The following is a 16,055-nucleotide window of genomic DNA, read 5'->3' as shown; positions in this document are numbered from 1 at the left end:
TTATTGTCCCAATGTGAAGTTTTTGGAAATGAATGCATTTGTACTTCTTGGGCATCTGTGACGCAGCTTCTCTCACTAGCAGCTGATAATGTATACTACCATACTGTGTAGAGCATCATCTGAGAATTTCTGCAAAGTAAGGTGCTGTGCAAGGCAGAGAAGCATAGCATACTAGTCTCAGTTTGTGTTTCCTAGGCTATTGGGATCCCAGGAGGAAGTGTAGAGCAAGCATGCAAAGCATAAATATCTAATGACCCACCACCACCAACTTACATCAGATTTGGATAGAAGTTTTTCTGATCCCCGTCTCCCCCACCCCAGATCAAGTACAAGATTTCCTTAAAATAAAATTTAAAAAAGTTAGAAAGCAAAAGAAAGACTAAATAATAAAGCACCACAGTGCTGAAGGGACAGTTACTTGCAATAAAGCCAAAGGCCCATCTAGTCCAACATCCCATTCTCACCGTGGGTGAGCGCTGTGGTCTAAACCACTGAGCCTCTTGGGCTTGCCAGTCGGAAGATCAGCAGTTCAAATCCGCGCAATGAAGTGAGCTCCCATTGCTCTGTCCCAGCTCCTGCCAACCTAGCAGTTCGAAAGCACGTCAAAGTGCAAGTAGATAAATAGGTACCGCTCCGGCGGGAAGGTAAACGGCATTTCCATGCACTCTGGCACTCGTCACGGTCCTCCATGCACCAGTCGCATTTTAGTCATGTTGGCCACATGACGCATGAAGCTGTCTGAACAAACGCCAGCTCTCTTGGCCTAAAGAGCGAGATGAGCACTGCAACCCTATAGTCACCTTTGACTGGACTTAACCAGTGGCCAACCAGATGCCCCAATGGGAAGCCAACAAGCAAGACAGGAATGCCACACAGTATTGTACATGCCACCCTAAGCTCCTTCGGAAGGACATAAATTGAATGAAATAAATAAATCAATAAATAAATAAATCTGTTCCAGAGTCAAGCATTATTTACCAGCATAAAGGCAATGTGTTTGGCGGGCCACCACCCCCTGGCTGACAGTATGAGACCACCTGTTCAGTATAGAGTATTTGCTCTACACTGCAAAAGGTGGCATCTCCAGGTAGGCCTGGAGGTGTCCCCTACCTGATACTCTGGGAAGAACGTCTGCCAGTTGGTGTAAACCCCCAACTAGTTGGACCATTAGTCTGACTCGGAATAAGGCAGATTCTTGCATTTTGCACTGTTTAGGCCAGAGGTGAGAGGAACCCTTTTCAGCTTGAGGGCTGCATTATATTCTAGGCAACGTTCTGAGGGACACATCCCAGTGGTGAGCAGATCCAGAGATAAAAACATGCAGAGAAACAAATGCAGCTGTCACCTTTAGTATAGTAGGCTGGTTTCTGCACACTTGTGCACGTGCACACACACACATAACCTGTTCTTGGGTGTCATGGTACAAGAGAGCATTCATGATCTTCCTTCCAGACAGTATTAGCAGGTGCTTAAGGACACATTCCAACCATGCAAAAGCACTCAACGCTGTAAAGGTGTGGCCTGGGGAATGTTCCAAGGGCCAGACAGGCCTGGAGGGCCACATTTGACACCCCCCCACACTCCAGCCTGAGGTTCCCCACTGTGTGAAGAAGTGTGTCCTCCTGTGTCCTTCCCATAGTCAGCTTCATTGGATGTCCCAGAGTTCTAGTATTATGGGCTAGGAAGAAGAAATCTCTCCACTTTCTTCTCAGCACACATTTTTATCCACTAGCTTTTCTCCTGACGCTCATAATTCTGCAAGCACGCCACTGGATAGTTTAGATTGGAACATTTCTACAGTTACTTCTACCACTATCTTCCTATAACCGGTAACTTCTTTCTTGTTTCTACACATCTCTCACATGTGGTAAAAAGTCTCCCTCCAGATGCTGATTTTCCACATTTCCCAATATGTCAAGTACCACTGCATACCCCACCCCACTTTTCAGTTTTCTCTATATTCAACTGTCACTGAGAATTGACATACAAAAATCAGTTCTCAGTAACTCTTAAGAACATGACATAAGTGGGGGAAACTCTGGCTTCAGATGTTTTAAGCTATGACTTCCATCATTCCAGGCTGATGGGAGTTGAACTCCAACAACATTAACAACCTTCAGAAGTGACACAATTAAGAAAATAACCTGTTCTTGGGTGTCATGGTACAAGAGAGCATTCATGATGGGTTGAAAACAGGCTTATGTTTAATTGCAAACAAACAAGCCACATTATTACTACTTTCCATTTAATCTAGGGTTTAACTGTGGAACTCACAGTCACAGTATAAGGAGAAATGGAATCAGGCACACTTATTGAATATTAGTAACTTTTTATGGCAATAACATACCACAATAGTAATAATGAATAAATAATAATACCCCCACAGCTGCCATTTTGTGTTATGCCACACACCCCACAACACCCATTTGTGATTGACACCCACATAAAACTTTCCAATTGTGCCAACAGGCCCCCAAAAGGCTGGGGACCCCTGAGTTATGTGATCCCTGAGTTGGAGGCTTCCCCACCCTTTGTGCCTCCCTTCATAACTTGACAACCGAAGAAGAGCTTGCTGGATCAGGCCAGTGGCCCATCTAGTCCAGCATCCAGTTCTCACAGTGGCGAACCAGATGCCTGTAGGAAACCCACACGCAGGATTCGAACACAAGAGCACTCTCCTGCCCTGTGGTTTCCAGCAACTGGTATTCAGTATTGCTGCTTCCGACTGTGCAGGCAGAGCATAGCCATCATTTATTGCATCAAACAAGACCCTCTTCCAGTTCTATGGTACCAAATAAGATGTCAGCCCCACCTTAATGATGTTAAGATTCTAATCTTAACAAGGAGTGCTAAACATAGGTCAACCATGCACCTCAAAAGCAGAATTCAAAAGACATACAACGTGGTAGTTGTAAGATATGCAATTCAGAGGGCCCACTGAACTGCATTCAGCTTTAGGAAATCCTCTCTTGGTTTTCTTATTTCTTGCAGCAACTGCAAAAAAATTGCCACATTGATTGGCTATAATCTTCATCCTGAAGTTCTCACTTCTCTGGCTAACAGGAATTTTAAAAGAAAACATCAGTCCTTAGGACAGAACTAGAATGGAAGGTACAGTATCTATATGAGTAGGACCACAATCCCTAACAGACTTGCTAGGCAAAATAAAAAATTCCTTCCAGTAGCACCTTAAAGACCAACTAAGTTAGTTCTTGGTATGAGCTTTCGTGTGCATGCACACTTCTTCAGATACACTGAAATAGAAGTTGCCAGATCCTTCTATATAGTGAGAAGGTGGGGAGGGGTGTTACTCAGAAGGATGGTGGGAATGGGAGATAGGCAGATAGCTGGGAGAGCCTATTGACGACTCTTAACGACTGTAATAGGTCTTACAGGAAAAGGCAAGGGGTGAGAAGGTGAGAAATGGTTTAGTTATGTATAGTGAGATAAGAATCCAATGTCTTTGTTAAGCCCAGGTCTTTTCATGGTTTTAAGTTTGGTAATGAGTTGTAATTCAGCAGCTTCTCTTTCCAGTCTGTTTCTGAAATTCCTTTGTAGTAAAACAGCTACTTTGAGATCTTGTATAGAATGTCCTGGGAGATTGAAGTGTTCTCCTACTGGTTTCTCTGTTCTGTGATTCTTGATGTCAGATTTATGTCCGTTTATTCTTTGGCGTAAGGTTTGGCCTGTTTGTCCAATATAGAGAGCTGAAGGACACTGTTGGCATTTGATGGCATACACAATGTTAGACGATGAGCAATTAAATAGTCCCGAGATGGTATGTGTGATGTTGTTGGGGCCAGTAATGACTTGCTAGGCAGTAAGCCACCTTAAACACAATGACTCTTATTTCCAAATAAACACAAGTAGGATTGCACAAGGAGGGCACAAGGAGAAGGGGACGGCAGAGGACGATATGGTTGGACAGTGTTCTCGAAGCTACCAGCATGAGTTTGACCAAACTGCAGGAGGCAGTGGAAGACAGGAGTGCCTGGCGTGCTCTGGTCCATGGGGTCACAAAGAGTCGGACACAACTAAACAACTAAACAACAACAAGGATTGCACTGAAAGTATTTTCATCAACTGCAGTACAAAAAGGCAGACTGCAGTTAATATGTGGCTTGGGGCTGGTTGAGGCCAATGGGACCTGTGGCAAAAAACATCTGGAGGGCATCAGGTTGGAGAAAGCTGGTAGCAGGGGCAAAGGGGGGAGGCAGGGAAGCCATAGCCCCAGGTGCACAATTTTGAGGGGGTGTAAAACAGGTGCCTCCACACAGGAATCCCTGTCCCCCCTGCCTGTCACCCGGAAACTCTGGGCCTCAGAGCCTGGCCTGGCCTCACTGCCACATCTCTAGCCCCCTCATTGGGGGGGGGGGTCACATGCCAAGGGCCACATTGGCCGGCTGGGCTTCCCCCTGCACAGTGCCACCTCGTGAAACCTCCATGCCTTGCGCATGTCCTGCCCGATGCAAGGTTTCAAGGGGAAACTGAAACTGATGGTCATAAATATGCATTAATTTCCATGGGTCGACTCTGACTAGAACACAGTGTGTAATGTTGAGCTGAGGAAGTCTGTGGTAGAACAGAACCACATTACTGGGTCCAGAAAGCAGCTGCCTCGGAATCTCTGCTGTTGTTTGTTTGAGAAGAAATAGGTTTCTAGCCCCCAGTAGTTTAAAGGATTTGCATGGCGGGGGGTGTGGAGGTGTAGGCAATGCCTACCAAAACAGTCAGGGGAGCAGCTGATTAAGATGCTCAGTAGGTCTTGACACAAGGTTCCGGAATAGTATCATGCTGCTTCCTTAACAGGTCAAACTAGAATAAATTATGTAATGAATATAATATCAAACCTGCAAATCTACTCAATTTGCAGGTGACAATTTTTCTACAACTATATATTATGCTGATTGTAGAACTCATCTAAGTGGTAAAGAGTTCACATCACCTTTTTCTTTGTGCATTAGATGTATTATTCTTTATTTTTCCATCATTCAGCCTGTGCATGCCATTTCTTGTGTAGCCAAGATTTTCACACATATAAAAGTAGGAGATAGCAGCTCATTTGGGAGAACCACAAGGACTGTGTACTCATGGACCATGGAATACTGGGAAGATGGACAGAATGGAATAACCTAGAAAAGGGAACGGTCAGCTGGAATTTTGAACAGAAGCATTCTGCAATTATATATATGATATGCACGTATGACACTGATATTTATATTTATATCTGATATATTTATATACAGACTACACACAGTACTGGATGAGTTAAACAGATCCTTCATCAAGGATGGGTCGTATTCAACTAAGTTGCACTTGGAGGAGACCCATTGAAATTAATTGATCTCACTTAGTCATGTTCATTCTTTACAATGGGTCTATTCTGAGCAGAACTAAAAGTGAATATAACCCTAATCCTTAAAATTGTTGCTAGGAGCTCAGTACAAAAAGGATAGTGCCTTTGATGGCTACCCTTGACTTTGGTCCATGACCTCAGAAAAATCTTGCTGCTATCATAGATGGGATGCTGACACAGACGGACCACTGGGTCTCTGACCCATCATTTCCCATATCTAGTGCACTTTTGCAATGCATGACAAATTATGCCATCACTTTTTCTGTAGCTCCCTGAATCACATTCTCAAGAACAAACATGTTCCTTTTGAATTCATGATACTCCTCTCTTGAACATGCATTGGAAATTCATCCTGTACAACTTGCTCCCAAATACTCTTTGGGTGAACTTCCAAAGAGAAATATCAGTAATGTTTCCTCTGTTTACTACTTCACCACTTCAAATTGTATCTTCTGTAGCACTTTGTTAACTCTGCCTATTAGTGATGTGTTATATCTCCAGAGTATTGTGTCCTTGATCAGGGATTCCCTGGGCAAATCTGGTTGGAAAGGAGACCGACAGTGGAAGACAATTGCAACATCTGCAGGGACTTCCACACTGCCTCCGATCCCCTGAAGGACAGAGTGAACAGACGTCTGAACCACTTTCCTCGGATCAACAATCATTTTCCTTGGGTTTATGATCTCTTTCCTGTTTGGTTCTCGGAGGACATGCTGCAGGATGTTGACTCCAGGTACCATATTCCAAGAATGTGGAACATGAACAGGGGGGAAGGTGAAGACATTATTTGGGAAAATGTGGTTCTCAAAGAGGAAGATACCAATCTCCGGATTTTGTTTCTCAAGGTTTTGCATCAAGGTTTTCCAATTCATATGTTGAACGGGAAGAATAATTTCATCAATGTCATTCAGTAGAACGTACCTGCTCCTGTACATATTCCGGTAGACACAGTCATTCAGAGCAGCGATTTGTCCATAGTAGCCAATTTTGGTCCCATCGTTCGTGAAATGCCATTTATTAGAAACACTGAGATAGGATGTGATTGGCCAGGGCACCACCTCCACAGTCCCTTCCACCACATAGAATTGAAGGACTTTCTCCATCAACTGGCTGCAGCTGTTCTTATAGATCACCACTTTCTGCACTCCAAGGAATTTATACATTTCTATGCTCTGAACGAACTGGAGGACGTTGTTATAGTCTCCAAACATGGTGGAGATGCACACTGTGAAGTCCACCAGAGTGCTCTGTCGCTGGCGATTTTTTATTTCAAACCGTGGTGATATGCCACTGTCAGATCCTTTGCCAGATGACTGCAATGCCATGTAACGAGGCTCACAGTGTGAGGGTTCCAAACAAATCAAGTCTGTGACCACATATGGAAATCCAAAACGATCCAAGTGGAACTCTATTGTAGCCTTAGAGATAAAGGCCACATCATCAGCTGGGCAACAAAACCAGCAATAGTGGTCCTTAACTTCCTTGTGATGTACAATCCCAATCACCCGAGTCTGCCTTTCCACCCTGTCATCGAAGTATGGAGTGATAATAAAAGATCTGTTGTCACTCAAAGCAGAGATTGAGTTATTGGTGACCCATCCTTTGCAGAGGTCTTTTTCTTTCTGTGCTAGAGGTTTGGGTAGTAAAGGGTATTTCTGTATCCGGTAGTAGGAAAGTGTTAGTATAGAGGCAAGAGCCACCAGACATACCACTGTAGCTAAAAAAGTTTTTCTTCGAAAACGGAACATCATTTCCAGCTTGAGATCCACACCAGCATCTGTTCCACTGCTGAGCCTGCAACAGAGAGAAGGTTGTTGAAGTTTTTAATGTTACATAAAATAGTAATTTTATTGTATTTTAAGTTACTGTGAAAAATCTATGAACACATGATGAGAGCTTGTATTTTTCCATTGCAATATATTCCATGGGCTAGAATTGTGACTGGCCATGGATCTTTGGATAGAATTTCATAATGTTTATTTAGGTTTATGAAGTAGCCCATTCGGAGTCACAGAGTTGTTGCAAGCTGACACAGATCTTCTCTGGGTGTTGCCGAAGATGCAAGCAAGCAGGAAACAGAACGGGACAAAGCTCATTTATTTTTAGCTGGAAAACCTGGTTTGAGATGTTCTAGAGCCTTATACTGGGACCAGTGCATGTAAGAAGGGAAATGTATAACTGAGACAATGTATCAATTACTGTTTTCATAACATTTAAATCAAGTTTCTGAAGTAAAGCTTTAAAACTTAATTATTGTGATGGATTATTTTTTTCTATACAAGAGACCAGAACAGGGAGAAATATGCAAATGTGAATAATTCACTGCAGATATGACTAATTCACAAAGGTGAGGCAGGAAAATCTGTTTGTGGTTATTGACACAGCTCCAATTAATTTCATACTACAATAAAAGGCATCAAACAGTCTGACAGTAAATAAATATATTGCCAATTCTTAAATATGGGTATGTCAAAACATGCATTCTTCAAATACAGTGTCATATATGCAACAAGAATATATGCTACATCATCTGCATAGCTAGGTGTATATGAATTGAGTTCAGTATTAAAAAAATTACTTCTAAAGCTCTATAGCAGGGGTGGAGAACCTGAAGCCTAGAGGCTGAATGCAGACCTCCAAGCCTCTCTGTTTGTCCTTTAAGATTCTCACCATCTTTTTTTTTGCTGCTGAGCAGGAATGCCAGATGGATGCAGTTGGGAAGGCTTCTCCTGTGGCAGAGCTGGGGGTGAGTTTTTTAGGGGTGGGTAGGCCAGAAACCCATTAAAGGTGTACTGAGGTGGGGAATTCTTGACTAACTCCTCAGATTGTCAGCTCTCCCCTGAGTTTTTCTTCAGTAAGTGATCACAATGCTTACAGAGCAAGACTGCGTCCAGCCAATGGAAAGCCTATGGTCTCAATAACTACCCAGGGGTTATATTTACCCCAGATCCCTTCATTCCAGGCTGCCAGCATCACTAGTGAAGCAGTGCCTGAAGACGTACACCCAGAAGCCTAATGTGTGCAATTTGGATATGTGCTTGTCTTCTGCGGAGACCGCTGATCTGTGGGGGGAACGTCAGTATCAGTTGCGAAACAAAAGTTCCAGCAAATGGGCCTCAATAACTTTACTGGAAAAGCTTTGCTGGGTGACTTTGTGTCACCATTATAAATGGAATACAAATAAATATTCAGCCAACCACTACACCCCCTTTCCATCTGACTTGGCTTTCCTCTTGGAGCAAGGAGCTAAAGCTTGTGGTTTTCCACATTTCCAAGGGGAAGCAGGGATTCTGAACTATCATCACTTTGATTCATCTCTGGGAATTCATGTGGATGAGTCCAAATTGGACTGTTTTCAGCCACTTCTATCATTCAGTTTTGGACAGTCATTCATATTTTTGTTAGGGGGGCTGAAACGAGATGAAGCCCCTGTGGCCATGTTCATGCACAGCGGGGACATGATGATCATGTCCAGCTACAGCCACCTGCTGTACCACGCATGCCCCAGGATTCTGCCCAACCTGGAGGGGAAGCCCTTTCCTTCTTGTCTGGAGCTGCCTCTCTCAGCTGACCTTCCTGAAGACTCTGTTATGGTGCCCTGCTCTCAAGAGGACAAGCAGGTCTGTGCCAAATATCTGCAAGCATCCCATATCAACATGATTGTCAGGCAGGTACCAGCTGAAGGTCAGAGCTTCCCAAGTGAAGCCAGGACAGAGAGTGACCTGGATGTTTCCTCCCTAGGCTCTTATCATGAGGAGCACAGCAAAATAAAAAAGCACAAGTCTGGTAAAGACAGCTGAAACCTGCAGTTTCCCCTTTCTTCAACAAAGACTGTGTTGGTAACAACCCAGGAGCAGCCTGGCCATATGGAGCAGCAACTAAAACAGCAACATACTCATTGGATGTATAACAAAATGTTTTGAACTTTGTGGGCAGAGTACATGGCTCGGGCCAAAAGACCACTTGTGTTGTGTTTTCTCCCAAGGTCACACAACCAAAGAATGCCACTCCGGTGCTTTGGTTAACACTGTCTGAATATAATATACATTCCTTGGGGAAAGAAAAGATTCTCATCATATCACACCCACTCCGCTGCCACACTCCCTACTGACCCTGCTTCACAGTGTCCTTGAATGTCTTTGCCAGGCTCAAATGTGTGCTGGAAACTCTGGCAATGCCTCTTACTAGACTGAGTGGAGAGGAATGGGTGAGTGTGAAGATGTTAGCCTGTTATACAAAGGCAACATTTACATCAATTGCTCCACTTGCTTTTGCTTCTGGCTCTGCCCACCACTGGCACATGGCCCCCGGAAGGCTGCCCAGTAGGAAATGTGGCCCTTGGGCTGGAAATATCACGCCTGCTATATCAGGGCATCAGTATACATATACTGGGTGCACATGACAAAGGCTTGTTAGTGCTGTTTCCTGACAAGGTGGACTCAAACTGTATTCCAATAAAATGCTCTATACATGAAGCAAGCAATAAAAATAAAATGTAAAAGCCTACAGCATCTACTGCAGCACATTGCTACAGCAGGCAGAAAACAATTACCGTATTTTTCGCTCTATAAGATGCACTTTTTTCCCTCCTAAAAAGTAAGGGGAAGTGTGTGTGCGTCTTATGAAGTGAACACAGGCTGCGCAGCTCTCCCTCTTGCTTGTCCCACTTTGCTGAAAAGGCTTTGCGTTGCTTTCGCTGAAGCCAGAACAGCAAGAGGGAGAGCTGCGCAGCCTGCGTTCACTCCATAAGATCACTCTTGTCGTGATGCCTTAGCCTGATCCTCCCTCCTCCTTCTTCTTCAACAACATTTGATTCAGAATATTTTTTTTCTTGTTTTCCTCCTCTAAAAATTACGTGTGTCTTATGGTCAGGTGCATCTTATAGAGCGAAAAATATGGTAGGTAGTCTGCCAAGACCCCCAGCAGTTTTCAAGTAGCCCATCTCAGGTGGTGGGGAGCTTGGAAACCTATGTTGTAATGTAAACCACCCTGTGGTCTTTTGATAAAGGGCAGTAGAGTGGTACCTCGAGTTACAAATGCCTCAGCTTACAAACTCCGCTAACCTGGAAGAGTTACCTTGAGTTGAGAACTTTGCCCCAGGATGAGAATGGAAATCTTGTGCCGGTGGCCTCTGGAATAAATTAGGTTCGTAACTAGAGGTACCACATCTTAATTAGTTCCAGAGGTCCATTCTTAACTTGAAACTGTTCTTAACTAAAGACGTGCTTCTGCTATGGGGCCTCTTGCTGTCACTGTGCCGCCGGCACACAATTTCCATTCTCATCCTGGGGCAAAGTTCTCATCTCGAGATAACTCTTCCAGGTTAGTGGAGTTTGTAACCTGAAGCGTTTGTAATCTGAGGCGTTTGTAACTAGAGGTACCACTGTATATAAGCGATAACATTTAAAACTGTACAGAGAGGTAATCATGTTAGTTGGTTGCAGCAAAGAGTTTTGCAGCCCATAAAGACTGGCAGAAACCTGAAAGGCTTCGTGGTCCATTATATACCTGCTCAGAGTTGGAGGTCAGTGGGGGATGCACTTCTTAAGGTCGTGCCATAAAGTTTAGCTGAGATCCTAGTTCTTGGTTCAAGTTTCCCCTCCTGAGCAAGAGAAAAGCTGACTCCATCTTAAAATATTTAAATATTTAAAGGTGGCTGTTGTCTTGCCTCTAAAATGTCTCTTCTCCAGATTAAATGTAGAGCAGATTCTCTTAAATACTAGCTGAAGACTTGTTTTATTTGATGGGAGGGAGAGGAATGGGAAGTCCAAGTTCCATCCCTGACTCCCCTCAGCTTATTCTCCATAAGCTGTTTTTGGGGAGAAATGGTCAGTAAAGACCATCCCAAACCAGAAACCTTGTTTCTTCTGCAACAAGGAGTCAAATGTGGTCCAACATAATGCATTTTTATGTGATATTTTCACAAATATGTATATTTTTAATGCATACTTTAGTCTACGCAAGTTTGTGCACATAGCTTGGCTGGAGAACTACACTGCAAAATTTGGAGAAGGTAAAGTTTTGAAAGATGACCATGGTTCAGTTCCTATACTGTTTCAGAAAATGGAAATTGCTCTACTGGGCAACTACTTGAGGATTTTATGAACGCAGCAAAGTAGGCCTTCTTTGTCACCATAGCAGGCACAATCATATGGTCTTACATATGTTTGGGCAGTCACACCTGTAACAGATATTGCACCCCTTGCACTCCAGCTGTTTCCAAGCCTTTATCCTTGCCTGGAGCTCCCCAATAAACACGAGAGCTGCCAGAACTCCACAGATCCATAGACGGCACTCAGGTGCAATTGTGTCCATGCCTCACTGTGCCCTCCTATTCCATAATACAGGTGTGAGCCTTCCTTAAAAAAAACAACAGCAAGAGAGCTTTAATCTAACATTTTTAGAGAATTAATTTGTTTCAGCATTGGTAATTTGTTCTGCAATTTATGATTTTATACTTTTCATAAAGTTTAACTATCTCATTGTGCACCACCAATATATATTATAGCATGTACACACAAATTATATAATTAAACTGCTTCTTTAAAAACCATATTTGGACCAGTGGTGGAGCATATGCCCGCGCTGCCCAGGGCAGGCGTACTCCCGAGGGGCGTGGGGCGCAGAGGGTGCCCTCCATGGCGCAGGATAGCTGCTTGGGTGCATGGAGCGGCATGTGTGCCCTGCAGCTGGGGGCAGAGTGAGCCACCGATGGTGGACATTCGGCACACCTCCTGTCGCAACTCCCAAGCCTCCCTCAAGCTGTCAAAATGAAGGGGAAGGGGGGAATGCTGCTGGCAAAGTGGCGCAGCTCCTCCTCTTTCCCCCCGACAGCTCAGGGTAGGCTTGGGACCCTCAGCGAAGACACCTGGGGCGGTCTGCCCCACCCCACCCCTTCTTCTGCCCCAATTTGGACCTGGCCATTATAGCCAATTATTACTCAGTCTCAAATCTTCCGTTTCTGGGCAAGGTGACTGAGCAGATGGTCACAGAACAACTCCAGGCACGTCTGAGGGATGTGGACCATTTGGATCCCTTCCAATCAGTATTCAGGCCCCATCATGGGACTGAAACTGCCTAGTAGATGATCTCCAGCGGGTTAGGGACAAAGGTGAAAGCTGTTTCCTAGTTCTGCTGGATCTCAGCACCTTTTGATACCATCAACCTAGGCTCCTTCCTTCTGGGCCATGTCCAGAAAGTGGTGTAGGGGGATGAGTGTTTGGACCCCTGGGCACTCACTTGTGGGGTGCCTCAGGGCTTCGTACTCTACCCCATGCTTTTCAACATCTATATGAAACCACTGAGGGAGATCCTCAGGGGTTTGGACTGGGTATTTACCAATATGTGGATGGTACCCAGCTCTACCTCTTGTTTAAATCGGAATCAGTGAGTGACTGGATGTGGTTGGAGGATGGATGGTGGGACTGTTTCTGGGGGGACATGGGATGGGTAGGTGTGGGGGACTCCCTGGTCCTGAATAACTGTGCACAGCCTTGGAGTCATTTCAGACTTAGCTGTCCATGGGTGTAGCCAGGATTTTTGTTGGGGGGACAGGGCTTGGTTCAGGGGAACATGATTGGTCAGTTAGATAGTTTTACTTGACCTGGGAGCGGGGGACTGCCCCCTGCACCCCATTAGTTACACCCATGTAGCTGTCCATGGAAGCTCAGGTTAATTATGTGTCCAGGGTAGCTGTCTACTAGTTCCACCTGGTACAATGGCTGAGACCCTACCTGCCTGCACCCTGTCTCGCCAGAGTGGTATACGCTCTGGTTATCGGACTACTGCAATGTGCTCTATGTGGGGCTATCTTTGAAGATGGCTTGGAAACTACAATCCAGAATGCAGCAGCTAGACTGGTGACTGGGAGCAGCTGCCAGGACCATAGAACAACAATCCTAAAGGATCTACATTGGCTCCCAGTACATTCAGACACTCCAATAGTCCCTATTTTCCAGGGACATCCCTGATTTAGAGAAGCTGTCCTGGTTTCTGGATTTGATCCTGGAATGTCCCGCTTTTCCTTAGGATGTCCCTATTTTCACTGGAGAAATGTTGGAGTGTATGGAGTTATCCAACCCCCAAGCCATCTGAAGGTAATCCTATATTGGGAAGGTATTTAAATTTTAATGTTTTATTATGTTTTTATATATGTTGGAAGCTGCCCAGAGTGCTGGGGCAACCCAATAAGATGTGTGGGGAATAAATAGTAAAATTATCATTATGGAATGGGATGTCCTTATTTTAATCAGAGAAATATTGAAACGCATGTACATTTCTGAGCACAATTCAAAGTGTTGGTACTGACCTTTAAAGCCCTGAACAGCCTTGGCCCGATATACCTGAAGGAGTGTCTGCACCCCCATTGTTCAGGCCAAACACTGAGATCCAGCTCTAAGGGCCTTCTGGTGGTTCCCTAACTGCGAGAAGTGAAGCTACAGGGAACCAGGCCATAGCTGTCAACTTTTCCCTTTTCTTGCAAGGTATCCTATTCGGAATAAGGGAATTCCCCTTTAAAAAAGGGAAGAGTTGACAGCTATGAACCAGGCAGAGGGCCTTATTCATAGTGGCACCCACCTTGTGGAACATCCTCCCATCAGATGTGAAGGAGATAAAGAATTACACAACTTTTAGAAGACATCTGAAGGCAGCCACTGGTACAGGGAAGTTTTTGATGTTTGAACTTTTACTGTGTTTTTATATATTTTGTTGGGATAAATAATAGAAATATAATAATTTTTCTATAATCTATCTATCTATCATCTATCTACACACACACACTCTCTCTCTCACACACACAAGTGGATCTACTATGAAACTAATGATGCTTAAGCTTCAGGCCTCCTAATGGGGGGGAGGGGCAGAAGCAACTTTAGTCTGCATTGCTTTAAAAAATTGGATCTAGTGGCTTGACTCAAATAGATTAATTTTTGTTGTATATATTTGGACAGTCAAACCTCATGATACGGATGCTTCAGGTTATGCGTTTTCGGATTGCGGACCGTAGGAAACCCAGAAGTACTGGAAGGGGTTACCGTATTTTTTGCACCATAACACTCACTTTTTTCCTCCTGAAAAGTAAGGGGAAATGTCTGTGCGCGTTATGGAGGGAATGCCTATGGGTGGCATGCCTACGGATTTTCCTCCTCTAAAACCTATGTGCGTGTTATGGTCGGGTGCGTGTTCTAGAGCGAAAAATACGGTACTTCCGGGTTTCACAGCTCGCACATGCACAGAAGTGCCAAATCGTGCCCGCGCCGCCGCAGCGCTTCAGGATGTTCCCCCATCATGGATTACGTCTGCAACCTGAGGTTCCACTGTATATATTTCAACAATCCCATAGTTTGAGAGTCAGTAGCACAGAGGTTGTAAAGGATCACATTTATACTAAATAACTAAGCAGATGAGACACACACAAAGACCTCAAATCTATAACACGCATAGCAGCAGGACATAAGCAAAATTAATTAATTAATAAAAAATATCAGTAAAAACAGCAATTACTGGAGAAGAGTAAAGTCATCAGCCAAAGATAAAACCCTCCAAACAGTTTCAAGTAACTGCTAATGTCTTCTGAAAGATGCAGGTTTATGTACTTCCTACATATATTATTAAAATGTTACTACCATTAAGCAAAGCACATTTTTTAAATGTTTTTCAGAGACCACCAAGGAGCGTAATTAACACATTTAGCACAACAAGACAAAGGTAAAATGGGACACAGTACCTGCTTTTGTCTTCAGGTCACACAGGAAAGTGCCAATTGTCTATTTCCCTCCTCCTTTTAAGCCTACAAATAAAAAACCAGAAAATCCCCCAGAGCAAGCATGTTTCAAAAACACTTCCTGGATCAGAAAAGTTAATGCAAAGAATCCCTAGCTCTTCCAATCTATCCCAAAAATATGTATAAGACCATCAGCCAATAGTCTGATGTCTTGTCTTGTTCATCGCAGGAGAAAAGTAAGAGATGAGGATATCCAGAGACACGCCACAGTATGCAAAATATTTTAGCAGGAACAGCTAGCAGGATGTAAAATTTGAGTTTAGTGGAAAAACAAGCCTAACAAGTGGCTGAGGAAAGGAGATCATAATCTGCTGTTCTTTGAAGGAAAGTCTAGCTGTGATTCACCATCTGACTGCGATGTTGACCCAGAAAAGGGAGAGAGAAGAGACATACCTGGGCATCATGAACTGAATTAGATGGGAGACCTTTCAGTGTGCAGTTCACATCCTCCTGATCTCTCCCTCTCCTTTTCATCTAATCCAGGTGTCACCCTGCCTGTCCTGAGCAGCTGTTTGGAACCAGTAATGAGCTCAATTTGGGTGAATGAACTGAAGCTTGATCCATGCAAATAAGAAGTGCTGTTAGGTAATAACATATTACCAAAGGATGAAAGTGGTTCTCATGTTCTGGAAACCCATAGATTAAATGACTGCAACATGCCAGATTCAGGTCTGCCAACGAGTTACACCTTCAAATTACATTTTGGACAAGGTGCAGTCTATAAATATTATTTATAAATAATCTGGGAGGAGATTTCAAACCATTCAGAAGCATCCACACAGATGCTAGATTGTTGACTGGGACCAGCTGAATGGGGGGTCATATTTTCAGTTCTTGGGGTTTCTCCAGGTGGCCTGTTTATGGAGCATTTGTTCTGATTTGTTTGCAGGGTGCTTATATGATAATGAGCATTTT

At 43.9% G+C, this 16,055-nt stretch overlaps 1 protein-coding gene, 1 long non-coding RNA gene and 1 pseudogene across 3 annotated transcripts; 1 reads left to right on the top strand and 2 right to left on the bottom strand.

Annotated features, from left to right (window-relative positions):
- Positions 1–2,186: 2,186 nt before the first annotated feature.
- Positions 2,187–4,417, bottom strand: LOC310698666. Its single transcript, XR_014521678.1, has 2 exons — positions 3,830–4,417; positions 2,187–3,155 (listed from the first exon to the last, which is right to left on the bottom strand). It is a non-coding gene; the product is annotated as an uncharacterized lncRNA (long non-coding RNA).
- Positions 4,418–4,946: 529 nt separating this feature from the next.
- Positions 4,947–15,312, bottom strand: LOC310698576 (uncharacterized protein). Its single transcript, XM_083485954.1, has 2 exons — positions 15,084–15,312; positions 4,947–7,150 (listed from the first exon to the last, which is right to left on the bottom strand). The coding sequence occupies exon 2, from the start codon at positions 7,105–7,107 to the stop codon at positions 5,782–5,784; it is 1,326 nt and encodes a 441-aa protein (XP_083342080.1). The 5' UTR covers positions 7,108–7,150; positions 15,084–15,312; the 3' UTR covers positions 4,947–5,781.
- LOC310697912 (nucleic acid dioxygenase ALKBH1-like) lies at positions 8,061–9,156 on the top strand (annotated as a pseudogene). The gene is made up of 2 exons: positions 8,061–8,102; positions 8,181–9,156. The product of its transcript is annotated as a nucleic acid dioxygenase ALKBH1-like (transcript).
- Positions 15,313–16,055: the final 743 nt, after the last annotated feature.

Source organism: Podarcis liolepis (genome assembly GCF_965112155.1).
Source record: "Podarcis liolepis genome assembly, chromosome: Z".
Lineage (NCBI taxonomy): Eukaryota > Metazoa > Chordata > Lepidosauria > Squamata > Lacertidae > Podarcis > Podarcis liolepis.
Note: the sequence above shows the minus strand (reverse complement) of the source record. Positions and strands in the feature narration are given on the sequence as shown.

Bases quoted from the DNA above. Each gene is read 5' to 3' on its own strand.
- LOC310698576 (XM_083485954.1), bottom strand. From the start codon at position 7,107: ATGATGTTCCGTTTTCGAAGAAAAACTTTTTTAGCTACAGTGGTATGT.